This window comes from Saccopteryx leptura, chromosome 1 (assembly GCF_036850995.1).
Source record: "Saccopteryx leptura isolate mSacLep1 chromosome 1, mSacLep1_pri_phased_curated, whole genome shotgun sequence".
Lineage (NCBI taxonomy): Eukaryota > Metazoa > Chordata > Mammalia > Chiroptera > Emballonuridae > Saccopteryx > Saccopteryx leptura.
In genome coordinates, this window is record NC_089503.1 from 163206015 (window position 1) to 163233360 (window position 27346).

Genomic DNA, 27346 nt, shown 5'->3' on the forward strand with positions numbered 1-27346 from the left:
TAAGCTAGCCAAGCAGCAGGAGAGGACCTGTCAGCCTGGGCCCTGCAGGTCTCACTCACAGTCCCGACCCCAGGCTGGGACATCAACAGGCTGTCCAAGACGCCAGCCCTCCAAGTGTCCTGCCTCCTGACCTCCACTCTGAAACCCTCCCAGGGATGCCTAGAGATGGAGCCCTGGCTCTGGGAGACCCCAGGCTGAGGACCATGGAGGGTGGCTAGGGGCGGGGGCTATCCAGGTCCCTCAGCCAGGCCTGTCCAGGACTCCTGTGTCCAGCAGGAAGCTCCCCTAGATCTGGAGGAGAGCACAGAGGGAACGAGAGTCTGCTGGTGCCCCCACCAGCCCCCAGTCCCCCTCCGTTCTCCTCCTTGTGCCCATGCCTCTGGGTCATCCCCAGATTTCTCCTTCTGCCACCTTCTAGAGCCTGTGGCATCACCTGGTGGTCAAGACTGGGGTGGCAGGCCGCTTGATACTGGGGACTCGGAGGAGGCTTGCCTGTTCCCTGTCCCTTGCCCCCTGCCCATCTCAGGACAGGAGTCACACCTCCCCTCCTCACAGGGTCTGGGGAGGCTCCTGGCTGCAGCCCAAGCTGTGAGCTGCCTGCTGTGCCCGTCACCGTCACCCTGGGACAGAGGAGCACAGCGGGGGAGACGCACGTGCCTGAAACATGGGGGGCGGCCCAGGCCCAGCACGGCCGGAGCACACTGGAAACACACGGCCTAGGAGCAGGGCGGCCCTCCCGCCATGGTCTGTTCTGGCCTGGCTGTCAGCCCGATTCTGACCCGATTCTTTGCACAACCCAGAACCCCTGCCCCACCCAAGAAGCCCGGGTAAAGGCTCTGCTCTGTCTTCCAACACACCAACATCCAATCCGTTTGCATCTGACGTGCCTGCATTGGCCTAATCTTTTAATGAGGAAAAGCACAGAAAGCAGTCCCCCCTCTGCACACACTTGTGCCTTCCTGGCCCTCGTCTCTACCCAGGGCCTCTGAACTCCCTTGCTGTCTCCTCCCTGCTGTGACCACAGCTCTTCCCCTGAAGGGTCCCGGCTCAGGAGCCGAGGACCGAGCCTCTACTCTGCAGGCAGTTTCTCCCTGGGTCTCCTTGCGTGGACAAGAAAAACGCCCAACTTGTGAGAAGTGATTGCTGTCATCCTGTTCAGTGACATAGGTTGGGGCCGGGGGACCGAAATGTCCCCAATTCTTCCTCCTCTTCTCCGAGGACTCCATGCTTTTCTGCTGGAACCTCCCCAGATGCCCCTCCCTCTTGTCACCGGGGGCTCTGGGCAGTGTCCTCCATCCTTCGGGACTGGCTCCCCAGGCCAGTATGGGGGTCAGGGCTGAGGCATTGGGTGTCAGTCCTCGTCTGCGGTTGTGTGGCCAGGCAGAGCTACTCAGGGTGAGGTGGTGCTAGGAGCTGGATTCTGCAAGACACAAAGCACCAGGTAGTCCGGCTGGTTCCAAAGGGGGAGCTGCCTCCCATGCCTGTAAGGTGTGAAGGTCACCCCACAGGGGGCCTGAGGGCTCTGCCATTGGGGGCGGGGTTCAAGTCCACAGCCACCAGGTGCTCTCTGAGCTCAGGGAGGTCCTTCCTCAGTCCCTGGGCAACCTCAACCACCAGATACTAAGCATGTGCACCAGCCGGGCCTCTGAGGGCCCCCCCCGAATGTCTGGCCACAGACAGTACAGAGAGAAGAGGAGTGCTGGACCAGGGCTGGAGGTCTGATTGTGCACCAAAGATAATTAAAAATGTTTCAGGGTTCCTTATTTATTTGTGTGGCTATGCAAACTATAAGAGGTTTAAGTACTATTGGGGGAGAAATGCTTTCTTATGAACATAGATTATTCGCTATACTGAAAAGAAGTTTGCCAAGGAGAGAGTCAGTGTGGCCTTGGACATGGAACGTCCGGATCTGGGCGCATTGACAAAGGTTTGGCATGGGAGAAGCCTCTCTCTCACCTGCCGAAAGGTGTCACAAGGCCATCCTGGGGAACACAGGTGTGGGACATGGAGCATCTCATGCCAAGAGCTGCTCATCAATAATGTAGTCCAAACGCCTTGTGTATAGATGAGCAAGTCAGGGTCCCAGGAGGACCACTGAAGGCCTGGGATGGCCAGGTTCAATGACAGGGTCCACAGGTGGCTACTCAGAGAACCCTGGCGTCCCCATCACTCTGAAGAGGACTGGCCCCTGGAAGCAGGCAGGTGGTCACAGCTCTGACTCCCCTCCCTTCCCAAGCTCAGCCTCGACCGGGGTGGTGCCTTGCTTACCTATGACGAAGAGGGAGGCAGTGCTGACGGCCTGGCCCAGCTTGTTCTCGGCCACGGCCTTATACAGGCCGCTGTCCTCGGCAGTGACGTTGGGGATGACCAGGGAGCACACGCCCAGCGTGTCCATGCTATAGACGGCACGGCTGCCCTCCAGGCTCTCGCCGTTCTTGAACCAGGTGACACGGGGCTGGGGCCAGCCGCCCACAGCGCAGCTCATACAGCACTCGCAGCCTGAGGGCAGCAGGTGGGACCGCAGGGTCACCAAGAACCAGGGCTTCTGGCTCAGGTTGGGCTCCCGGTAGGTGGTGGCCTTCACCGCGAGCTTGTCTGTGATAGGGCCAGGGACAGACAGGAGTGTCAGAAGTGAGACAGGCTGGCTGGGGACAGTTGGGTGGGAAGGTACTGCTCGGATGCCAGCATTTCCTTCCTGCAAACGCAGCCCCTGAGGTTTGCCTTTTCTATCCTTTCTATAAATACCTTAAGGATTTTTAAAAATAATAATAATAATAATAATAATAATTATTATTATTACAAGCTAACACATACCCACTGTGGACCCGCTAAGACACAGTGAGTCAGAAGGAGAAATAATAAAGCCAAACACAAGCTCACTTTTTGGTGTGGAACCTTCCAAGATGTGTTTGTGCGTTAGAAAGGTGAAACCATGCCCTTGGTTTTATAAATTGCTTTTTCCAGATCTCTCCTCCCCTCCTCCCTCCCCCATTTGGCTGGAAAATATACATTGTTTTCAGAGAAGCATAAACCTTATTGCCTGCCACTCGAAGGCATCCTAGAATCACAGACATGCACAGCCCCCCCCCATGCTCCCCACAGAGGTATGATCCCCCACCCCCCAAAGTCGGGGACACAGAGGACATTAGTGCAGGTGGGTTGGACAGGAGGTGGAAAGCAGCAGCTTCAGGCCGCCGGCTGGACTCCGGGTCCAGCTATCCATGGAGACATGCTCCGGTCACATGTGCCAAGGTGGCCTTGGCCCCCACACACCCCATCGTCCAGGCTCACCTCGCTGCCGCGGTATGCACCAGGGCTGGCTGGTGTCAGAGGGCTCACTGGCTCCGAGCTCGTTCTTGGCCACCACCCGGAAGTAGTACTCATGGCCAGGGACGACGCTGAGGAGGGTGAAGCGGTTGGTATAGACGCGGTCGGCCGCCTCGCGCCAGGGGCTGTGTGCCGAGGTGCGTGTCAGGACTGTGTAGTGCAGCGGGACGCCCCGGGCCTCGTCCGGAGAGGGCTCCCACTCGGCCGTCACTGTCCCAGGCACATTCTCCTGCAGGCAGATGGGCCCGGGCGACCGCGGCTTCGCTGCGGGAGAGAGGCCAGAGGAACTGAGTTTGGGGGACCCAGCAAGGCATCTGACAATGCCCGTGAGCTTCTGCGTGGCCCTCCCAGGTCCCCATGTTTTCTGGGGGATGCATTCTTGCTCTGCCAGAAGCTGGAGCCAGAGAGAGAGCTCACAGGATCTCCAGTTCTCTCTGGAGGGTGGGGCCTTCACTTGGACCAGTGAGTGAGATGACCCAGGGCGTGCCCAGAGCAGAGGCTTCCAAAGGCCGAGGAAAGAGACCCCGTTAGTTGTTTGTTCTGCCTTCCAGACAGGACTCCCAGGCGGGTGTGTGGAGGGCAGCCCTCACCCCCTGAAGAAATCACAGGCAGCTCTTCCTATGGCTCTGAGTGAAGCTGCAGGGATGATCGTGCCCAGCGACTAAAGTGAAACTAACTGAAGTCCGGGGCTCTGGATAACTGTCCCTGAGTTCCTGGGCAGCAGACCAGTGAACCCCAGACTGCCCTGGGCCTCCCCCTCCTTTCTGTCTTCAGCAAGTAGGAGGGTTGGGGTGAGGTCACTGCATGGCCAGGCCTGGGAGGCAGGACAGCTTAGACCTGGGGTCAAGGCTGCGTCCAGAGTGCCCGGCCCAGGCCCACCTCACCTGCCACCCTGAGGGAGAAGGTGTGGGTGGCCTCTTCCCCCTGCAGGCCCCTCAGCACCACGGTGTAGACGCCACTGTCTGAGTGGCTGGCCACGGGCACCAGAAGCTGGGTGAACCCATCCTCGGTGGAGGTTATACATTTCTTCGGCAGGGGCAGGCCATTCTTCCGCCAGATCACTTCCGGCAGGGGGGAAGCCTAGGAAATGAGGAAGGGACAGTTCTGTGGCAGCCAGGACATTGGGGCTGGGCCCGCGGGGGACATGGTGAGGAGAGGGTTCTGAGAGGGCTGGCGGGGAGGGGGCGCAAGTGGGGGCTGGACCCTCCTTCCTTTCTCACTCTGGCCTGATGTCCAGCACAAGCCCCTGTCGGAAGGGAACCACTAGGCTACCCCCCTTGGTTGCAATGGGCCCCCTCCCCACATCCATAGACAGACACACTCACTTCAAAGGGGACAGGCACTCGGACAGTGTCCCCCACTCTGGCCATCAGCGAGTCCTTTGTGTTGAAGTCCAGGAGGAACTTGGGACAGACTGCAACACAAAAGATGTCTTGTCAATTCCTTCTGCAGTTGGGCCCCAGCCCCCAGCCACCAAGAAAAGCTGGGGCCAGGGGTGGGGTAGGGGGAAGGCTGCGACCTGATGGGGCAGGTGGCTCCCCAAGAGCTGAGAGGGGGCTGGAAGGAGAGGCCTAGGTTAAGCCGGAACAGAGGAGGATACTGAGAATGTCACCTGTCCCCTTTGTCTGCAGGCCAGGTGACCACTGATCTGACACAGGAGGGATGGGGCAGAGCCAGGATGACGTCCCGGGACCTTGTGTGCTCTCCTACCTCCATGGCTCCCTAATTGTTACCGTGACAACAAGGGGCCCCCAGGATGGCCTGATCAGTTGAAGAAGGGTCAGCTGCTCCCACAGGCCGAGGAGCGGGACAGCCCAGTGGCCGAGAGCAGGCAGCCTGGCCTCCTCCACCCTGAGTGTGAACACCCCGGGCAGCCTACCCTGGGAGTGGGGGGCTGCACTTTGGTGTCGGTCACCTGGTTTAAATCCCGTCTCTGCCGCAGAGAGTCGTGAAACCCAGGGCAAAGTACCTTGTCTGTAAACCGGGGACACAGATATGAATCCTCTGGGATTTGGGGGAGTTGTAACAAGGACCCATTTCTGAAAGGGCCTGGCACATTGTCGGTGCCCAACAGGTGTGACCTGATTAAGCTGGGAAAGGGGCTCTTGGCCCGGCGAGCACAGGGAGGCTGCCCAGAGATCCCCCTCAAGAGGGGTTGAGGAGGAAGGCGGCACTCACCAGAAATGGGCATGGCGTGCACTAACGTGGCCAGGACGGTGGGGGGGCTGCGGCCCCCGTTGTTGACGGCGATCACCCGCACGAAGTAGCCCTCTCGGGGCCGGAGCCCCTTGGCTGTGTAGGTGGTGCCCAGCACGGTGCCCGCATGGCACGGAGTCCAATCCAGGCTGTCTGAGACGCACAGCTCTACCACGTACCCCTGCACTTCATCCCCGTCCTCGGCGTCTGGCCGGGACCAGCACAGGCTGATGCTGGTGTGCGACGTATCCGTAACTCGGAGATCCCTCACAGCCCCGGGGGGTCCTGGCCAAGCACCATGGGAATGCCAGAAATGGCACCTCCTCCAGGAAGCCTTCCCAACTCATTCCACTTATGCAGCTTCCTGCCAGCCCCTTTCCCCTGAGATCTGGTGTTTCAGTGGATGACTTCTTAGGCTCCAAGATCCCAAATATTAGAATTCTGTATCTTTTTATCCCGAGCTCTAAGCTCTTTAGCTCTTTGTCCCCATTGCCTTTCATGGAGAGAGTCCAGTGCTGTGTGGCCCCAGGCTATGTGCCTCCCAGTGAGGTCTTTGATAGTTGCTTTTGTGGAAAAGGTTGTCTCTGCTCAAATTTGGGAAGCTTAGGTCACATGAAACAGGGCAGGTCTCTCTCCTGTAGGACCAGGGATCTCACAGGGCACACACCAGACCTCTTTGGCCACAGACCTCTCCCTGTGGCTGTCATTCTCACAATGTCTGTGCCCTGCTGCTCCCGAGACCAAGCACGGGAAGATGCTATTCTAGGTGGGAAGTTTCTCGAGGGCAGAGAGCCGGGTTAGGACACCTGGTCCCAGTACCTGGTTGTGCGAACTCAACAAGCAGGGAGCAAACAGCCTCTGGATAGAGAAATGAGGTTCCACTGTGACCTCCGCCCACACCACAGGGATAATGACCCCTCACACAGGTGAGTAAACGGTTGCTGGAGGGGACAGGTGGGTGAAGAATGAGTGACATCACCTGGGGAGGGAGCACTTCTAATCCCTGCTGCCTGGCATTTGGGCCTATTTGGTCTCAGTTTGCAGATGTGACCTGCAGCCTCCTGTCCTGTCCCGCCGGCTTCAGAGCCGTGCCCAGCTCACGTCCACCACCCCCCTCCTGGGTAGCTGCCCTACTTACTCATGGGATCCCGAGCAAAGACAGTATCCGATGGGGGCCCAGGCTTTCCGGGGCCGGAGGGAGCCACGGCCGTGACCCGGAACTCATACTGACAGTCAGGCCTCAAGTCTGTCACAGTCCACTTCCGCTCTGTGAAAGGCCCATCATGTTAGTGCCCAGCGACGGGGACACGGACGGAGTCTGGGCCCTGATACAGCCATCCGCTCCAGCCGGCGGGGGTTGACCCAGGTCCCTCCAAGGCAGAGAGAGCTGCTCAGGGCATTGGGGCCCCTGAATCCCTGCTACTAACTTACTGGGCAGTCATGGACAAGTGACACAGCCTCTCATCTTGTGGTTGAGAAAGCTGAGATCTGGTTAGAAGAGCGAGCGAGCAGCCCAAGGTCAAGGGCAGGCGGAGGGACAGGGCTAACAGCTCCATCTCCATCTCCCTTCCCGAGACACCCATGAACCAGGGTCTCGCCCTCAGCACTGTACACATTTTAGCCACGTGATTCTTTGCTGGGAGGCAGGGGCAGGGCGGGACCGTCCTCTGTTGGAAACATCTCTGGCCTCTTCACTTAATGTCACTACCCCCTGCCCCCCACCTCCACTTCAGTGATGACAATCAAAACTTGCCAGAAGATGTCCCTCAGACCGCTCACCAGGCACGAGCTGGTCGGTCACTGGTGTCCAGGTGTTGCTTCCCTTCTTGCACTTCTCAATCAGGTAGCCCAGGATGTGGGCGCTACCGGGGCCCCGAGGCGCTATCCAAGTCAGCGTGATGCTTTTGCTGGAGGCCGACACGATGGTCGGGGCCGGAGGGGGCCCGGGGAGCACTGGGGGCAGAGACAGTGCGGTCAGCCAGAGGCCAGAGAAAGGTCCTGGAGGATGGAGTGGGCATCTGGGATGTGCCACACTCTGTCTCTTCCTGGGAGTTCTAGGGGCTAAGCCAGGTGCTCAGGGATACTGTTCTGGCTATTCAAGGAGTGACGAGAACACAATGGCCCGGGGTCCAGCCAGCCCTGAGGCCCCAGATGAACACTTCAGATGGGGCATCTGGGAGGACGATCCACCCCACCCCGGGGTCCTGAGAGTGGGCTCTGCATGTTTGTACCCTGCATCCAGAGAGCCACAGCTGGGGAAAGACCCCATCAATCTTACTTCCAAATCCCCAGTGACACTGGAATGAGGAGTCTTCCCCCCCATGTCCTCCAAGGGCCCATAACCCTTCACTGTCCCCCTCGGGCACGGAGGGTGCCCCAGCTTGTCCTCTCACCCTCAGGAGCCACCAGCACCTCCTCCGACTCCAGGGCCTCCCCAGGCCCCTCGGAGGTCACCGCCCGCACACGATAGGTATACTTCTTGCCCTGCTCCACCTGGGCATCGGTGAGGCTGGTACTGCCCGCAGGGGGCTCGCCCACCTTCAGCCATGTGCTCCGGCCAGCCTGCTGCCGCTCCACCAAGTAGTGCTCCACGGGCCGGCCCCCGTCGTCCCGGGGGGGCCTCCAGTGGAGGCTGACACCATCACCCCGGCAGTCCTGCACCTCCAGGGGACCCTGAGGTGGCTGGGACTTGTCTGGGACCCAGGAGAGGAGCAGGGAAAGAGGAGGCATCAGAGGGGCTGGAGGGGACCATGCTGGACCCCTGTGAGCAGATGACCCTGCCATGGTGGAACCCCCAAGAGCCTCAGGCAGTGGCCTAGAGAAGTTTCTGGTCTTCACCCCATCACACACACAGAGACACATGCCTACATACACACACATGCATAAATGTGCACACGCTTTCACATACATGCCCAGGGAGGTACCATGGAGAGCACTAGCCCTGAGCCTAACTGCCCTGCTCATGCCAGGGGCCATCCCCCACCCCTCAGCAGAGTCAACACAACCAGGCCCTCCTCCCTGCCCTGGGCTCATGGAAACTGCTTCTTCCAGCCCTGTCTATGGAGGGGGAAGGGGATGGGCAGGCTGGGATCTTAAACAGCCATCTGGGAGCTAGGGGGATCGGAGCTTGGGACACACAGGGAGGCTAGGGTGGGCACCTATGACTTGCAGGGTGACCTCAGCCTGCACAGAGCCGCCCTTGCTCCTCAGCATCACGCAGTACTGGCCACTGTCCTTCTTGCCCACGCTGGGGAGGCAGAGCCGAGTAAAGTCATCGCCCAGGGCCACCTTGGCCCCCCTGCCACTGGTGCCATCCACCTCGGCCCCATCCTTTGTCCAGGAGGCCTGAACCGGGAGGCGGCTCTGGAAGGTGACCTTCACTGTCAGGGGCTTCCCAGCCTTGACCACCAGGGGCTTCTTCAGTGTGTCAGCCATGTCTGGAGTGAGGATGGGGGGATCTAGGGGTGAAACAGGGCAAGATGGGGGTCAAAGAGGCCAAGGCACCAGGCACCGGGCAGAGACAAAGGACACCAGAGTTTGGCCTAAGAGTCAGGAACCCCATTCCCCACCCCTTGAGGTCTAACGGGGACATGGCCCCATTGGCAGCAGAAGGGTCCAGGGACCTCAACAAGGACTTTCTGACATGGAATTTTAAAATTGTCTTCTCTGACGGAGGATGAGTTAGACGCTGGCTGCAGACCAGCACGCATGAGGGGGGTTGGCCTATCACCTGGTGCCAAGGACGGGCGGGCTGGGCCTCACCTCGGATGGTCAGGGTAGCCTCACTCCGCTGGTCACCAGCTTCAAAAGCGTACTTTCCGGCCTGGGTCTCCTGCACGTGGGCGATGAGGAGCCTGTGTATCAGACCATCTTGCTCAAAGATGAGTCCATCCTGGGTGCCGAGCTGGAAAGAGACCAGAGCGGAGATTGTCACCCCCAGCCCAAAGTCCCCCCAGGCCCGGCCAACCAGGGCATTTGCTGATGCAACCGCAGGAACCACCGACACGGGCGTGAATGGAGCGTGATCGCAGCTGGGCTGACGCTCTGTGCTCCATGACCTCTCAGAGTGGTCAGTCGCTATAGCCTAATGCCATAGGGAACAATTGTCAGCCCCTGTCACGGATGGAACCAGAGGCCACATCAGGGCTGCTGATGCCGGGACCGGGCCTTGGAGTGCTGTGACATGCCTCCTTGCCAGGTGACAGCCAGACTGGAGGACAGATGGCCATCCGAGGGCTGAGAGATCTTGCTGGGTTAGGCTGACAAGATGGGCTTTGTGCGGGGCCTAAAGGACGCATAGCAATCAACAGGTGTTGGGACAGAAAAGGCATTTGGGGCAGCTGAGAGCAAGGGGTGTGTGGCCGGGGGAGGAGTGATCAGGACACATGTTGAGTCGAAAATCCTGTGTGCTGTGAACCTACCAAGTTGCTGGCTGTGGAAACTCCCAGTTGCATTAGGAAAATGAAGAACAAATAAACCATCAGGTCCTCTCGGCTTGCCCTCTGCCACCTGCCCCAGACTGGTTGGTAGAGGTGTGAGTGTGGGGGGCTAGTACCTTGACTCCATCCTTGAACCAGGTCCCAGGCCCCAGGTTGCGGCTGAGGATGCAGGAGAGCACAGCGGCCTCGCCCAGCCTGGCTTCTGTGTCCACCAGGCCTTGGGAGAAGTGGCCCAGGGGGGCTGGAAAGATACAGACAGAGGTTGCATGGCACCCTGGGAGGCCAACAGGTCCTGCCACCTGCACTCTGCCAAAGACAGCAGAGCCAACCCCCTGCCATTCTCCTCAGGGGGGCTGGGCTTGTGCAGCAGATCTGGGGTGCCTGGTGGAAGAAGCACCCTGAGTCACTGGGATGGGTTGTCTGGGTGACCCACAGAGTTAGTCTGACAACTCTGTGCTCTGGAAATTGTGTGTCCACACAGATGCCCAGGAGACCCTGAGGTCACTTGGCCTGGATTCCACCTGCACAAGGAGGACGAGAAGGCGGCTGTTTTTAGGACAGGGAGGAGACCCCTCCCCAAATGGAGGGCACTGGCAAGGACAAATGCCTGGGCTGGAGGCAGAACCAGGACCACACCAGACACCCCAGTGTGCAGGGTCCCCACTGGAGCCAGCCGGGCCAAGAGCACTCACCTCGGGCTTCCTCAAACAAACTGCCAGCGCCGGGCTTGCGTCTGGATCGGGGACTCTGGGCGGCGTCCTTCCCTTGGTCACAGATGTCCAGCCTGCCTTCTGTGCCGCCTCTCCTTCTGCCCAGACGACTCGGAGATTGCAAACTCCCGTCTTCGTGCAAAGTCTCTTCAGGGTGCCCCGTGTCTTCTTCGCTAGGCTGCTGTCCCCTGCCTCTGGCTGCATCCAAGGCCTTTCTCTCTGCGCCTCTAACCTTGGGTCCTGACTGTGTTTGGGACCTATTCCCCAGGGAGCCAGCTCTCCTGTCCGACACACCAGACTCTGCCGCTTCCTGTCCCTTGCCCTCTTTCAGGGCCCCTGGACCTTGAGTCTTGTTGGTCTCAGTCTCCAGGGACCCCTGCTTCCCTAGGGGTTTTCTTTCCCCTTTCTGTCCTCTGCCAAGCTGGGAACCTGAACCCCCGGTGGCTCTGTATATTTCTCCCGAGGCTTTGCTGTCAAGAGGCCCTTTGGGGCCATCCCAGTCTTCATCCAAGTCCCTTGAGCCAGCAGACTTGTCCCTTCCAGGACCTGAATCCTTGCTTTCTGGGAACGCCAGGCCTTGCCCGCTGCTAGCTGCTCCTTGGCCTGCAGCGCCTGCCCGGCCCCTGGAGCCCTCTGGTCCTCCCTGGGTCCCAGTGGATGAGGCATCTCCTAGCTTGGAGCCGGGGGGCTGGCTCCCAGCTCCTGCATGGCCCTGTTCAAACTGGACCCAAGCATCTCTATCCCCTGGCCCCTTGGCAGACCCCAATGTGAATTTGCCTCTCTGCCCAAGCATCTGGCCACTGTCTAGAACCTGCCCTGTGCCTGTCCCAGACGCCTCTGCTGTCCTCCTGCCTCCTAGTAGTGAGTCCTCTGCTCCCTGAGACCCCAGTCCCCCCTGGCCAGCAGCTCCTCGCCTGTCTGCTATCCCTGGGCCTGCTTTCCAGAAGTCCCCATCACGTCTGGATTCCGGAGCAGCTGTTCCTGCCCAGGTGTCACGCTCTACCACCCCCCGACTGTCAGGACTGCCAGAAGCCCCCATGTCTCCTGCCTGGTCTGCAGGTCCACCCTTCCCACTGGGAGCCCCTCTGTCCCCAGGAGACCCTGGAATCTCTGAGGTGGCAGAGCCCCCAGGTCCAACCCTGGAGCCCTGTCCGGCTGCAATGCCTACCACTCCCAGCATCCGGGAGCCCACCCCAGGACCAGCTCCATTCACCAGCCCTGGTCCCCTGTCCTTGGGGCCACCTGTGGAGCTGGTGTCACCGTAAGACTCCTCTGATGCTGCCCTGTGCCCTGACCCATGCCCCTCAGCCTCTCCGCCTCTGGGCCCACCCTCATGACCCACTGCGGCCAAAGAGCCTGTTACCCCATGGCTCCCAGAACCATCTCTGCAGCCCTTCTCACCCTCCGGCCCAATTCCCCCAGACCCTCCAGAGCCGCTCCTGTGACCTGCCTCATGCCCTGACCCCATTCCCCTAGAACTCCCCAAACTATCCTTGTGACTTGCCTGTGCCCCTGATCCCATTCCCCCAGCACCCTCCGTCCTATCCCTATGACCTGCCCCATCTACTGACCCCATTCCCCCAGCACCCTCCATCCTATCCCTATGACCTGCCCCATCTACTGACCTCATTCCCCCAGGACCCCCAATCCCATCCCTAGGACCTGCCCCATCTACTGACCCCATTCCCCCAGGACCTCCAATCCCATCCCTAGGACCTGCCCCATCTACTGACCTCATTCCCCCAGGACCCCCAATCCCATCCCTAGGACCTGCCCCATCTACTGATCCCATTCCCCCAGGACCCCCAATTCCATCCCTACGACCTGCCCCATCTACTGACCCCATTCCCCCAGGACCCTCAATTCCATCCCTACAACCTGCCCCATCTACTGACCCCCTTCCCCCAGCAACCCCCATCCCATCCCTATGACCTGCCCCATCTACTGACCCCCTTCCCCCAGCAACCCCCATCCCATCCCTATGACCTGCCCCATCTACTGACCCCCTTCCCCCAGCAACCCCCATCCCATCCCTATGACCTGCCCCATCTACTGACCCCCTTCCCCCAGCAACCCCCATCCCATCCCTATGGCCTGCCTTCCCCGCTGACCCTATCCCCCCAGGACCCAGACCCCTCAACTCTGCTCCAGAATCTGTTCGGCCTCCGGTTTGCTGAAAACCTGGAGTTCCGGGTCCATCCCCATAACCTGGCACACTGCTGGACCCATGAGACCACTGGCTCTCACAACTGGCCCCGGTGTCAGGAGCCTGTGCCTTGGGGCGCCTGGACTCATCCCAGTAATCAGCTCCAGCTCCAGGGGCCCCAGCACCAAGGCCCCTGGTCCCTTCCCCACCACTCCCCTGGCCCCATGCCTTCAGAGAGCCTGGCTCCATGGACCCCGGACCCCCAGGGCTGTCTTCACAGCCTCCTTCTCCAAAGGCCCTCATTGTGCCTGGGGCTCGGAGGCCCCCACTGTCCACAGCCAGATCCCAAGGCTGTGTCTTCCCAGAGCCCCCTGGCTCTGCTCCCACTTGCCTGTCCCCTGCAGTCTCTACTGTTGCAGAGACCCCGAGACCACCTCTACCCCCAGGTCCCACTGTCCCCGGGCTCCCTAGGCCACCACTGGAACCATGTCTTCCCCCAGGGCTAGCCTCCCCCTGGCCTCTGGATGCATCCCAGCTTTCTGGACACCCCCTGGCTCCCTGCTTGAGCCCTCCATCTGGGCTCCCTGAGCCACCTGGGAGACCAGCAAGTGTCCCAGGGCCACTCCGGGCAGGACCATGACCGGTTTGGGTTCCCGGCACCCATGAGCCATCCCTGTAGCCAGCCCCCTCCTCAGACTCCTTTCTGCCAGGGGCCCCAGCCCTGTGAGCAGAGCCCCCTTCTCCTGGCACCCCTGAGCTGTCACCACCATAACCAGCCCCACTTGCAGGACCTGTTCCCTTAAAGTGCCCTGAGCCATCACTGAACCTGGACCCCGCAAAGCCTGCTTCATCCCTGGGTCCTCCGTCTCTGGGGCTCATGGTCTCACTCCAGAAGCCTGGTTTAGACTCCGTAGCCCCTGGACCTCCAGTTCCATCCGTGCCTCCCAGGGTCCCCCAGGACCCCTGAGCACCCTGGCCTTGAGACCCGACCAGCCTGTGGCCGCTGGCATCGGCCCCCTGACCAGACCTCATCAGCCCGGGCACCTGGGTACCACCCATGCCCCCTCTCTCTCCTCCAGACCCCAGCACTCCAGTCTTGAGGTGGGCCCCGGCTGGGCTGACGCTGGACCCCGTGTTCTCTTTAAGTCCTGTGCTCTCCACCTCCATTCTGTCTGTACTCCCTGCTCCCCTCTGACCTATTGTTGCACTCTGGGAATACTGGAGGCTTCTGCCGTCCCCTGTGTCCCCCAAAGCCCCCACTGTCCCCTGGCCCTCCCTTTCCCAGCCTCCAGGACCTCCTGGGCCTCCAGGGCTAGTTGTGTAGCCCCTTCCCCCACCCACAGGCTCTCCTGGGCCCCAGTGGTCTGCCTCCTGCTGTGAACCGTCAGAATGCCCCTGGCCCAGAAGGAGTTCTCTGCCACCAGACATTAGAGGGTCCTGGAAGCCCTTGTCTGCAGGTGCCTGTCCTAGAGACCACCCTGGGCCCCCAAAGCCCATTGCTTCCCCACGGTCTTCACCACTATGTCCCTGAGAACCCCAGGTCTCAGATCCCCTGCCCGCCTTGGAGTGGGATCCCCTTCCTTTGGGGGACCCCAGGGCACCAGGGCCTCCTGCCACCATGTTGTCCCCAGACTCCCCCAGGCTGGCCCAATGGTCCCAGGTGGCCTTTGCCGCTCTGCTCCCCCTTTCTCTGCTCAGACTACCCTCACCCCCTACATCGCCCAGGCTGTCACCCTGCAATAACATATCCACTACTGCCCCTTCTGACCCAGACCCTGCAGGACCAGACTGTGAGCCCTGCCAGGCCCCCATTCCTGTCCCAGGCCCCTGCGGAGCCCCCCAGAACTGCCCTGGACTTTGCTTGTGCAGCTGGCTCCTACTGTCCTCCCTGTGCTCCTCTCCTTCCTCGCTGCCCCCTAGCCCTCCAGCCACAGGGTGCCGGAACCCAGCCTCCCAGTCCCCTGCTGGCCCGCCGTATCTGTCCCCGTCACTGTCTCTGCCACGATCTGACTGCTGACCTTCCATGAGGCCCAGCCCTGGTCCTGCGCCCTCTCCCTGTGGATGAGGCCCCCCTGAAAGGCTAGGGTCCCAGCCCCCCTCTCTGTAGAGCTGGTTCTCCCCAGGAAGTGTGGCTCTATCTCCGTCGGCTTCCAGAAGTCCCTTTCTTGCCTGCGCAGGGCCCCAGGCTGTGTCAGCTGCCCCCTCGTCTCCCATCAAGGAGTAGTCATGCCCACCAAAGCCCCCTCTGTCTAGGCTGGTCCCCTCTAGGGTGCCCCCTGAGGGGCCCTGCTCTCTGGGTGGTCCCCATCTCCTGCCCGTGGTGCTCCTGGATGATTCGGCTTCTGAGGCTGCGGCTTCTTGGCCCTGAACTTGGTAGTCAGTACTTGTGGTCAGAAGATCTTTATCCTTCCCCTCTTTGGTGAAAGGTCAACGCCCCCGTGGAGAGACAGAGAAAAGACCCATTCAATCAGGCCGATTGTTGGTTGTGCAAACCCACCTGCTCCTCCTGATCCCCAGTTTCCCCAGTAGAGAGACAAGCTGACCACCTATGCCCCCAGAGCCATCTCACAGGCCCAGCAGAGCAGAGGCCACTGCAGAGGACAGGACTGACTGTGCGGCCCCGCATGGCAGTGGGTCAAGACAGCCCTAAGCAAACTGACCAGAGGAAGCCCTTGCGGGGCCTTCCGCGTGCCCTCCTCGGCCTGATATCTGGCCTTGGGAGTAGTGGTGCAGGGAGACAAGGGTGCCCTTTGACTCACCTTCAACCACCAGCCAGGCGCTGGAGGAGTAGAGCCCCGCATCCAGGGAGTAAGGACCCATGTCGGACACACGGACCCCCTTCACCACCAGCTGATGGGTCCGCCCGTCCGGGGACACGGACACCTCATGTTTCTTGCTGGACTTGAGCTTCTTGTTCTTGAAATTCCAGGTGGCGTTGGGGCAGGAATTGGAGAGAACACATTTGAAGACTGCATTACCCTGCTCCTTGCAGTGGGCCTCAGCCAGCGGGACCACCACTCTGGGCGGGATGGCTGTCAGGAAGTAGGAATGGGGCTGTCAGCGTGGCTGTGGGACGCAGGGTGACCGACCCGACGTGATGGGGTTGGCGGTTCAGAAACCCAGGTTCAGGCCAGCTCAACCACCCAGTCCCGTGCCACCTTGGATGGGTCACCTCTTGGCCCCATGTTGGTCACCAGGGTTACAATGAGGATGTGAATGGAAAGACTATGCAGCTCACAAAACTTAGGGGATATCTTATCACTTCATATTCATTTTTGAAATATCCCCTAATTTTTGTGAGGAGTATGTTTTCAACTCTGGAACTCCATAATTCCAAACCCAAAAGTGTATCCTGAGGCAGAGTGGACGTGTGAAGAGTACCAATGTGCAGCTGCATTCTGGTGCTTTACACATGTCCACCTTACTGAGACCCATGGTCACCTCCGAGGCAGGCACAATTCTGTCCCTTTTTACAGGTAGGGAAACACAGGCTTCAAAAGATAAATGACTTGCCTGTCTCGCCTGGTCAAGAGGTGGCCCTGTCAGAACTTGCACCCTGTCCTGTGGCCCCCAGAGCCCTGGCCTCTCCCACCCCAGGTCGCCCCTTCCACGTCCTCCATCGGCTCAGCCCTGCACGCTTTGCCCTCAGCTTCCTTCCCCGGACCTCTCCTCTGCCCCAGTGGCCCCTGAGGGGCTCGGTGTGGTGTACATGCAGCTATTCGTGGGGATGGGACAGGGTTTGATGAAGGAGGGAGAGAAGAAGAGACAGTTCCAGGGGAGAGGGCATGTGAGGCAGGAAGGCAGAGATCTGTATGGGCACGGTGTGCCTAACCCAGGGAGAGAGTTCTGCTGAGGAGCCGTGGGAGAGAAGGTCGGGCACGGGGAAGGTGTGGGCACCAGAGGGCACACATTCAGTTTGAGCTGGAGATGCTCACATGCATCAGGAGGTCGGGAGAAGGGGTCATGTGACAGTCTTCTAGGCTGAAGCTCAGCAGATCCCAGAGAATGCTGACCTTGGCCGAGACTTCAGAAAAAGGGTTGTCATCATGGAACCCTGCCCCCCCCCCATGTGTGATCCTCTTTCTCCCTGCCCTCATGGTCACATTCATCTTTGTCCACCTGTGGCTCTGCCATAGCCCCCCCTGCCCCCCAGCAGACCAGCCCACTCTGGCTTCCGCAGGGAAGCCCACCTACCGCTGGCCTCCAACTCTGTGGAGAAGACCTCTGTGTCCTCTACCTTGACCTGGTAGATGCCGGCATCCTCGGGCCACAGGTCCTGGATCTGGAAGTGGTAGTGTTTGCCCAGCCGCCGCATAGTGCGCTTGGCGTGCCGGTCGGAGCTGTAGGGGACCGACTCACCATCCTGAACCCAGGGGAGAAAGAGGAGGTTCAGGGCCTCAGTGAGTCCCCAGAACCTCCTGCCCCAGTCTCACTCTGGCAACAGCCAGTACTCATCTCCTACCAGCTTGGGCACCTGATGACATGTTCCTGGACCTTAAAGGGGACAGTGTAGGGGGAGGCAGGGGGAGTGGGGTGGAGGGCAGGCCCAGAGGGAAATAAACCCTCTAGGAATGTGCACTATTCTGACCACAGAATAAATGACCCAACACCGAGATGCCCATGGAGTGTGGGTCACCGCTTTAGGTGCTTGGTACACATCAGGGAATAAAATGGACAAGGACCCCTGCTCCCAGGGAGCTAAGATTTTATGAGGGAGATAGACACATGACAAACATCATAAATAGATAATATAATATATGTTAGAAAGAGGTAGACCTATGGGTGTGGGAGAGATGAGAAAGAGAAAGACATGGATTGAGGAGTGCCGGGGTGGGCCTGGGGGCACAGTGTTGCCCAGGGTGGCCAGGGAACAGCCATGTGGGGGTCAAGGACACATGTGGTAGGCAGAGGTGGTCAGGGGCAGAGTAAGGGGAAGAAATCATGCAGTATCTCATCTATCGTTTCAGCATGCTTTGAGCTAGGTCCTATGGCACCCTCGTGTCGCCAAAGAGGAAGCTGAGGCACAGCCTCTACATAGTGGAACCAGGACAGGTCTGACCACAGAACTAGCGCTGTGCTTTGTGGCCCCTCCCACCTGCCCCAGGGCCCAGCTGGTTGAGGGGCAATTACTCGTGGATCCCAGGCAGGGATGTTCAAGTCTCTGGAGGGAGAGCTTAGCGGGAAGGAGGTACACTTCCTGAGAACCACTTCTGACCCCCATGGTTTGGCAGGTGAACCTGCCTGCCCTGTGAGGAGTAAGAGGTCTCTGTGGTAACCAGGGTTTGACCTGTTCCAACTAGGAACTCCACAGGGTATAGTGCTTACCACCTGTGCACTCCAGCTGTTCCCAAAGGGGGACCCAGGGGACCACAGTTCCTGCCCCCAGGACCCCCAGCACCCCTGCCAGAGCCCTTTCCTCTCAGTGGCCTCTGGCCTCACCTTGTACAGGTAAATTTTGCTCTCAGGATCCTTGAGCTCCAGGTCCAGTTCAAAGACTGCGACCCCATCCTTGGTGACATTGATGTGCCTCAAGTTGGAGAGGTCGTCGATGTACTAGGGAAGACGCACCCACCAGGGGAGCTGTCTTCAGGACACTCCAACCCCTCAAACCCCAGACCCCCTAAACCCCAGTCAAACATGCATTCACACTTGAATGGCAGACTTGAGCCCCATGAAGAAGAAAATCCTCCAAAATAAGACATGAGGTTGGGAAGGGACAAAAAGAAAGGACCAAGGCTACAGGGACCTCAAGGACGCAGCAGAGCTTGGTGTTCGCCTGCTATTTCATTCAATAAAAAAAAGGAGTTGAGTGCCTACTGTGTGTGAAGCCCTGTGCTGGGTCCTGTGTTAAAGCAGATGAGAAAGCTTAGAGAAGAGAGAGCTGAGGCTCTAGATGGGAGATTTGATAAAATGCCACTTTGAGATGATGAAAACTAGTTGTTTGGGGTTTCCAGAAGAAAAATTAGATTTGGGCCATAGTTAGGTTTAATTAACATGGGAAAGAACTTCCTGTACAGTTTATAAGACACAGGATGAGAGTGTCAATGAGAACCATAAAATTCCTTTCACTGGAAGCCTTTGGAAATAAGGCTGATCCTCAAGGTCTGTGGTGACCATGGTGGTGGTGATGATGGTGGTGGTAACAGTGGTGATGGTGGTGATGATGATGGTGATGGTGTTGATGGTGATGATGGTGGTGATGGTGATGGTGATGACAGTGATAGTGGTGATGGTGGTAAGGATGATGATGGTGATGTGATGGTGATGACAGTGATGATGGTGGTGATGGTGATGGTGATGGTGGTGATGGTGATGGCTGACAGGAAGCCTTTGCTATGTGTCAGGCACCTGGCTAAGTGCTGTCAGTACACCCTCTCATAACCCTGCTCTGTAGCCCTGCAAGGCAGGTACGGCTATAACACCCAGGTTACAAGTAAGAAAATTGACATAGTGGCTCTAGCTCTTCCAGTGCCCAGACTTAGTATCAGAGACAGGTTTCAAAGCCGGGACATGGACCTGCAAGCCCGAGTCCTTGGCCAGACACCACACAGGGGTGCTGGATGAGGGCAGGCCCCTGTACCTGGCTGGGTTTCCCAAGGCCTGGTGCCAGGCCAGCTCCTGGGCACATGCACAAACAGCTGAGGGTACCTGCGCCATCCTGTCCTCCTGCTCCTTGCGCATCTCCTGAAGCTTGCGCAGCATGCCGCGGAAGTCCACGATGCCGTACTTAATGCACAGCCTCTCGTAGTCCTTCCGGTCCGCCGTCATCAGCAGCTGCAGTATCTGCTTCTGGTCCAAATCTGTCTTGTGGGGAGGCGGGGTCCTGGGAGGCGGGGTCGCAGGTCAGAGGCCAAGGAGCCTCAGAGCCGACAACCCAACACCCCGAGGGCACTGGGGAGCTGCCTCCTCAGCACCCGAGGAGAACACGGACAGATGCACAGACTGGGATCCAGGACTGACCAGGTTTCCCAGGAGGAACCCACACCTAACTTACATTGTGGATTTCTGAGCAAGATGCCTTTGGGAGCTACCGTCCTGTTGCTTTAAAAAATGTTTCAAAATCCCAGTTCTAGTAGAACACCCATTTTAACAAGGAGCCAATCAGGCCCCAGAGAGGAGCGACAATGAACTCAGGACAGAGCTCAGAAGTGGCAGAGCTGCCTCCAGAATGCCTCCTTCCCTGCACCCCTCTTCCCTCCGGCACTGCAGTCTAACTTCCCTGCCTCTGCTCCAGGCAGAGGCAAGGGGAGGAGGGGGCTGGGCCCCACGTGCTCACGGAAGCAGCTGGGGACAGGCCGCAGTACCCCTGCCCCCTCGGACAGTCCCACACCCACCTCTTCCTCAGCGTCTTCCGCAACCCCATCAGCTCCTGCTTGAGGTCTGGAAAAGGAATGGGAATGAGACCCCCACCCCTGGATGGGCACCCAAGGGGCCAAGGAGAGGCTCTCCTGTAGGAAGTGGGTGGGTGGGGAGGGGTATGAAGGAGGATGTGTGGTTTGCGTGGCTGACAGCCGAGCTTTCAAAAGGGGCCCTCCTATGGACTGATGAGGACCCATGAGGCGTCCATGGGGTCCTGACCAATTGGGGAGTGCCAGGCACAGAGTAGCCCATCCCCCAAAGTCCCAAAGAGATCGCTGAGAGAGGCCCTTTCACCTACCCTCCTGGGGTTCCGGTTGCCTCTTCCGTTTCTTCCGAAAACCAACTGGATCATCAGGAAGGAGAGGAGGGAGTCAGTGTGAACAGGCCAGACAGGGAGAGAAGCCAGACACACAGACGGTCTCTCTAAGAATGACTGAGTACCAGTGCCCCGACCTCCCCCTGTCCCCTGAGGTGTGGTGGCAGCCCAGCAGCAGGGACGAGCGGGGTGGAGGGTCTGGTCTATCTGTCATACACGTTCATACCCCAGCACCTTAGCATGACTAAGATGGATCCCAGCAGCTTAGCATATCACGCAGGGATGACCCACTCACAGGGCCAGGGAGGTGGCCTAGGTGGGGGACGTGACCGCTGGGGACTACCACTGAGCCACAGCTGAAGGGGCAGCTGCTCTTTCCCTCACCTGGGAGCTGCCATTCACAATCTGACTCCATCACCTACGTCCTCCTCGGTCTTTCCTTCCCTCCACCTACCACGCCAGGCCTCTGACTCCCCTCGGGCTTCCCAGTGGCCTGAGCACAGCTGAGGCAGGTGGAGGACAAGCCCACCTTCGATGACGGTGATCCTCGCCGAGCACATGGCCTCTCCGTACGGGTTCACTGCCGTGCAGCGGTACAAATCCGTGTCCTCGCCGGTCAGCTTGTTGATCTGCAGAGAGGCCAAGGGCAGGGAATGGGGCTAGTGCTGTCCCCTCCTCGGTTACAACACATGGCTACAGGTGAGGGGTACAAAGACACGTCCTCGTGCTCAGAGAGCTAGTGGTCGTCAGCAGGAAGGACAGAGCCCGAAGCAAACCTAGACCACCATGGGGGCACCATGGAACCAACTTCTGCCACCGGAGGCTGAAAGAGCTCATGCTTCAGGGTCAGGCGGATCTGGGGCTAAATGCCATCTCGTCATGCATTTCGGGCTCTGTGACCTTGGGCGGTTTACCTAACCTCTCTGAACCTCTGTTGCTCCACTTATAAGGTGAGAATAACAACACCTCAAGAAGCAGGTGATCAGGATGAAGTGACATAATCTATGCAAATGGTTAGTCCGGGGCCCCAGCACATAGTAGGTATTCCATGATTGGTAGCTACAAATACTACCCCTGTTGACCAACACCGACTACATGTTCACTGGAGGCCAAGGCCTTGGGGGCACACTGGACAGAAACCTTCGACACTCGTGAAGACTCAGTAAATCAGATCCCATTGTCACCCCAATTCGCAGATGAAAAAAGATGGGTGCACAGAAGATACTCTTCTACTCAAGATGGTGGGCCAGGAATGGCCACCCGGCAGCCTGAACCCTGAGGTTGGGTTCTCTGGCTTCAGTCTACAGCACTCACAGGTGATCAGTGGAGGTACCTGTGAGCCTGCCAGGTCCACACCTGGCTCAGGCCACCTGGAGCTGCAGAACAGAGTAGACTCAACCTTGACTAGGACTACCTCTTGGTCCTCCAGGAAGCAGAGGATGCCGAGGCAGGGACAGGGATGCCCATCGAGGCAGAGGGAGGGGTCTTACCTGCAGCACGTGGTCTTTGCTGCCAGGGATGGAGGAGATCTGGTACTTGCTGGAGTCCCTGACATCCCCCTTGCTGCTCTGCCAGCGTACCTCGGGCCAGGGCTCCCCACAGACCACAGCCCGGAGGATGGCATTTTTCCCTGTGGCGGGAGAAGCAGGAGGGGAGGGTCACAGTACACTTTATTGAGCAGTTAATAAAGGTCATTCTCTTGCTGTAGGCATCCTGACTGCCTGTTTCAGGCAGGATGCCTGGCTGCTGTCCCCAGACTCAGGGACTCCTACGATGCCCACCCTTGGTGAGGAGCCAAGTGGTCTCCTGCGGCCCAGAGGCATCCCCGCCTGGTTTTGCATGGCAGGAGCCAGTGTCCTTGAGGGAGGGCCTGTCCGTCATGAGTGAGGCTTAAGAGGGAGGGGTCTCTCATTGCAAATGGAGCTCTGTGAAGGGGGTGAGTTGTTTGTGGATTTTGTGTTACTCTCTGAGAAGGAGTGACAGCCTTGGAAAGCAATGGCCCTTGGGTGCCCAGAGGAGCTCGTCTGAGACACGGGGCTCCAGCCTCAGAAAGACTCCAAACCTGGAACCTGCTCCCGCTTATGGGCCCCTCAGATCCCCCCAGGAATATCTCCTCCTTTGGGAATATAAAAAGTCCCAAGGGTCCTTCCCAAAGACAAGAGACAGAGTTTCTCAGGATCTTGTTGAGTGAGGACTTGGAGTCAGATTTAGTAAAATAATGTACCATATCTTTTCATACCAGAAGCTTGCAAACTGGAATTTGCCACAGTGTTGGGAAGTATACTGATGGGCATCCCCCCACCCCCCACTGGCCATCCTTCTTTCTCCACACCCTGATGGGCACTTTTCTCACTTGGCCTTCTGCAAAGGGCTGCCTGAGCCCAGCTTTGAGCCCGGGGTTGGGAGGAGTCCAAATGCATTCAGTTTGGACCATGTCCCTTGAAGCGGCTTGGAGGTGGGGCGGGGTGGGGCCTCTCCCTGTTCCTAGTTCCGCATCTCCCTGTCCTTGGACCACAAAATGTCTTGAATCCGAATAGCATGGCGTGTGCTCATTCCTCAGCAGATGTGGTGTGACTGGTGGCAGACTTGGGGATGAGGGCTGTGCATGTTGGAGGTGGGGAGCGGAGTCCCCTTAGCAGTTCCTCCCATCCTCCCACTCCCCCTACCCGCCCCCCAGCCCCAGGCCTCACCTTCCGCCAGTGCCATGGTGACAGGCTTCTGCTCAAAGTCTGGCATGCTGCATCCTGGGGGGATCTCCTCCACCAGCTGCCGGAGGGTCACCCCGTGCATGGTGGGCTTCTTCAGGATCTTCCCTGAGGACACGGAGAAAGGGAGATGAGTCCTGCCCACCTTGTAGATAGCCCTCAACACAGTGGGGCGCTGACCCCAGGAGCAAGAGTGCTCTTACTATCCCTGCGCTGGGTGGACAAACACTTGCAGCGCCTGCTGGTGGGAAGGTGCATCAGCATTTTCTAGGCGGTCTGCCAGTGGTCCTCTAGCAGCATAAATGGGGCCCCTGGGATACCCCGAGAGTGTCCTGGGGAGAAGCTGGAGAAGGAACATGGGAGGTGCCCCTCCCCAGGAAGCAGGGCCGCACAGGGTTGCGGGGGTGTCTCCGAATCCTTTATTCAGGAAAATAACTCAAAACCAGGGTCAAAACCAGAAGAAGCAGGGACAGGTGAGCTCCTGAGGTACCCTGAGCTCTGGTCCTCCCTCCTCTCACCTGCCATGGTCTGGCTCCTCTTCGGCTCCCGAGGGCGGCGAGGGTCTTCTGAGAACAGAGGTGAAGTTGCCTCTGGGAGGTGGGCTGGCCTCACGTCCCTCCCTCAGCATCTAGGCATCGGCCAGTATCATGGGGGCAGGGGGATTCAGTTGCTTCCCCCCGGGAGCTTGTCTAACCACCCCTGACAACACCAATGCAAGATTGGTTTCCTGTGATTTCCCGGCCCCAGCAAAACCGATGTCCAGAGACCAGGAGGGGGGTCAGATGCTGCCCAGTTACCCCAGGTTAAGGAAAACACATGAGGCTGTGCCCTCTGTGCTGATGGCCTGGCTTCCTCTTGGGACCCCTGGCCCGATGACCCATTAGAGGGCCAGACAGCTCCCCTGAACCTCAGGAGAGCAAGCTCCCGGCATCCAGGGTGTCTCCAGCTCTAACGGCCAGGCCCCCCCGCCCCCCTTGACTGTGACTGTAACTGTCTTAGGGACAAACTCAGGTCTTCCCGTGGAGGGGACCCAGCAGTCTCTCCCTTCCACCTCGGCCAGCCTGGATCCTTCCAGTCACCAGCCCTGTGGAGGATTCCCTCACTTGGTTGTTCATAAGCTCTCCTCCCCACAGACCCATCTGCCCCCTCTGAGGCCAGTGAAATATAACATCAGGTGGAGAAGTGTCTTCCAGCCTTTTGACCACTGCTGCTGTCCCGATTTTCTCTTGTTGTATCTACCTATTGTGATCCAGCAGGGGTGCCCCCCAGGAGAGGAAGGGGGCTCTGGGCTGGCGAGAGACCTCGATGGAAGCCCTGAACTGGAGTGGAGGGGACGTCTTGGAAGGGTTCTCCAACCAGCCCACCTCTGGTGCAGTTGGACTATGGACATAGCATTACGTTTCAGAGACTCTATTTCCTGCCCAAAAAGCCCTGCCCTCAGACTGGACTCCCATGTGATGGAGCACATTCCTGCCCATGTGACGTGTTCCATTGCACAGCTGCCCACTCATGGGCATTTCTGACCCCTCGGCGTTCCTTCAACAGCTGAGCCGCTGCCCCTCGACACGCTGGAATGCCATGGTGCGCCAACGGCGTTCTGAAGCGGTCACAGTGCCATGGCCACTGTGCAGCCAGGAGTCACGAGGAAGTGCCAGCATGGAGGGTGGCCGCCAAGCTGGCAGAGGGGCCGCTGTCCCACCCACGCCCAGCACGGCCACCTGGCCCTGTCCACGACCCCACCCCAGAGCAGTTTGATGCAGGTCTCTTAGTTGTCACCTTCATCACCTGTCATCATGACCACCGGCTCAGTTACTCACACGGCCATTTGTCATAATGAAGAGGTAACCCTAACACAGTCCTGTACTCCAACCTCCTGCCTACAGGTCCCAGCAGCAAGGGAGGGACGCAGAACTCCATGTGTGAGACCGAGGGGTCCCATGCTAAGCCATGTTGCCCTCTGGGTCTCTATTCTCTTCAGGAAGAAGCCAGATTTAGTGCAAAGTCAAGGACGAACGGGCAAGAGCTCAGCTAGGTTGGAGATCAAGGACTGTGATCTCTACTGGAGGGTGGGAGCAGGAACTGCCTCCTTGTCTCCATGTGCCATACGCCCTTTGAGAAGAACCCGGGTTCTTCCCAGCAACATCCTCACTGCATTCTCTCCCAACAAGCCTTCAGCCTCCAGGGCCCTCTGCCTTCACCGGCTGCTTCAGCCTATGGATCCTGGCTCTTGCAGCCTCCAACTTCTTAGCCACAGCAAAATGCCCCGAGTCTGGCCCTAAGGCCTCCCTCTGGACAGCTAGTCAGAACTCTAACCCAGTCATCCTTTCACACGCTAAGCCAAGCAGAGCCCGGAACATCAGGGGCAGGACAGAGCACCTGGACGAGATCCTTGAGATTACCTCCTCCAATATCCTACAGCTGGCCGGAGAGGTGACCATGCACCCCAGGGCACCACTGGTTGCCAGGGGATGTCCCAGGCAAATCACATGTCCTCTGCCTGCCCTTTCTTAAATGGTCAAACTATAGAGTGCTCAGGCATCTCCATCAGTGCCCTAACCCCACCCCAGGTGGGCCACTAGGTGGGTTGTGCCCACTTACCTGGGTGCACAGTGAGCCTCCAGCCTCCTGTCTGCTCCCTCCTCCTTGTATCCAGCCACTTAGCCCAGTCAGAGTCCCTGGAGGGACTGTGGTGGACAGGCAGTGTTGGGACAGATGTAGGTCACCCTGGCCTTTTTGGCCTCCTGATGCCCCTCCCACTGGCCCCGCCTCCCTCCTCCTCCTCCAGCCCTGGCTTGGCAGAGCAAGGCCCCCCAGGGTTAATGTCCCAGGCTCCCAGAAGGCAGAGATGGAAGGGTCCTGTGACATTTGGCTCCTCCTATGCCTCTTGTCTTGCAAAGCTATACGCTCCCAACCAGATGGGCCTGGTTACGGTTACTCCTGGCTCTGCCATTTGGATGACCCCTCTGAGCAGGGGTGTCTATCTCATTGTCCAAGGCGAAGCCTCAGCTTTTCAGTTAAGCTGATCCCTCGGGACCCAGAACATCAAAGTCACACAGATACGCAAAGTCACTGCCCTTATGGGAATCATAACCCAAACCGGCAACGAATTTGGGGAGTTAGTCACAGAGCCAGAGTGACAAGAGGGCATGATCCCACAGGCTCCACTGGGGTGCACTCTACTGAAAGAGCCCCTAGGGGGTTGCACAGCCAGGAGGCCTTCCAGGAGGAGGTGAGCTTTCTCGAGATAGAAGGGGTGACCTGACCAGCTGCGCAGAGGGTTGGGTATGTAGAGGGAAAGTGGGACTCAGAAATGGGATGCCTGGAACAGTGATCATGAAGGGCAAGTGAGGCCCAGAAGGAGTGTTGGAAGATCCACCAAAAAGCCAGGTTTGATTGAGGATTCCAATGAAGTCAAAGAAAAGTGGGCATCACCTTCGAGGGGGTGTCCTGGTCAGCACAGAGCTGCGTGTGTTTCCCAAGGGGAGGTGCATATGCACATGTGCGTGCACAGGTGGATTCGGTATCCCCTGAGTGTTTCTAACTGTATGCATGGGAGGCAGGTTTCACTTACTCAACAGATACGTGTTGAGCACCCACCCTGTGTCAGGCCCTGCAAAGCAAAGGTGGGCAAACCTCCGGCCCTCTCCTGCCTGCAGGGCAGACAGGTGACATGTGGCCAGTGACCAACTGCCACTTGTGCTCCGAGGGACCAACCGAGAGCAGGCTGTAGGAGCTGGGATGAGCAGGTTGAGGTGAGTTTGCACAGGTACGCTTGGGAAGCCACCTGCAAATCTTTATCTCTGTCCTAAGGGATAAGGAGACTCATTTCAGCTGCTGGAGGGGTGACCGATCCAACTTGCATTTTAAAGAAACTCCCTCTGGCCTGACCTGTGGTGGTGCAGTGGATAAAGCGTCGACCTGGAATGCTGAGGTTGCCGGTTCAAAACCCTGGGATTACCTGGTCAAGGCACATATGGGAGTTGATGCTTCCTGCTCCTCCCCTCTTCTCTCTCTCTCTCTCTCTCTCTCTCTCTCTCTCCTCCTTCTCTCCTCTCTAAAATAAATAAATAAAGTCTTAAAAAAAAAAAAAGAAGCCTCAACTCTTAGTTGCAGCATCTTAGAAAAAAAAAAAAAAAAGAAACTCCCTC

At 58.6% G+C, this 27346-nt stretch overlaps 1 protein-coding gene across 1 annotated transcript; it reads right to left on the reverse strand.

Annotated features, from left to right (window-relative positions):
• Positions 1–971: 971 nt before the first annotated feature.
• IGFN1 (immunoglobulin like and fibronectin type III domain containing 1) lies at positions 972–23761 on the reverse strand. Its single transcript, XM_066360131.1, has 24 exons — positions 23717–23761; positions 23184–23306; positions 21984–22123; positions 21023–21122; positions 20476–20520; positions 20153–20198; positions 19467–19641; positions 18258–18371; positions 17013–17181; positions 15578–15850; positions 14156–15232; positions 10655–11782; positions 10079–10203; positions 9286–9427; positions 8682–8981; positions 7917–8216; positions 7303–7476; positions 6662–6790; positions 5506–5808; positions 4653–4741; positions 4212–4407; positions 3292–3591; positions 2269–2595; positions 972–1420 (listed from the first exon to the last, which is right to left on the reverse strand). The coding sequence occupies exons 1-24, from the start codon at positions 23721–23723 to the stop codon at positions 1407–1409; spliced, it is 5796 nt and encodes a 1931-aa protein (XP_066216228.1). The 5' UTR covers positions 23724–23761; the 3' UTR covers positions 972–1406.
• Positions 23762–27346: the final 3585 nt, after the last annotated feature.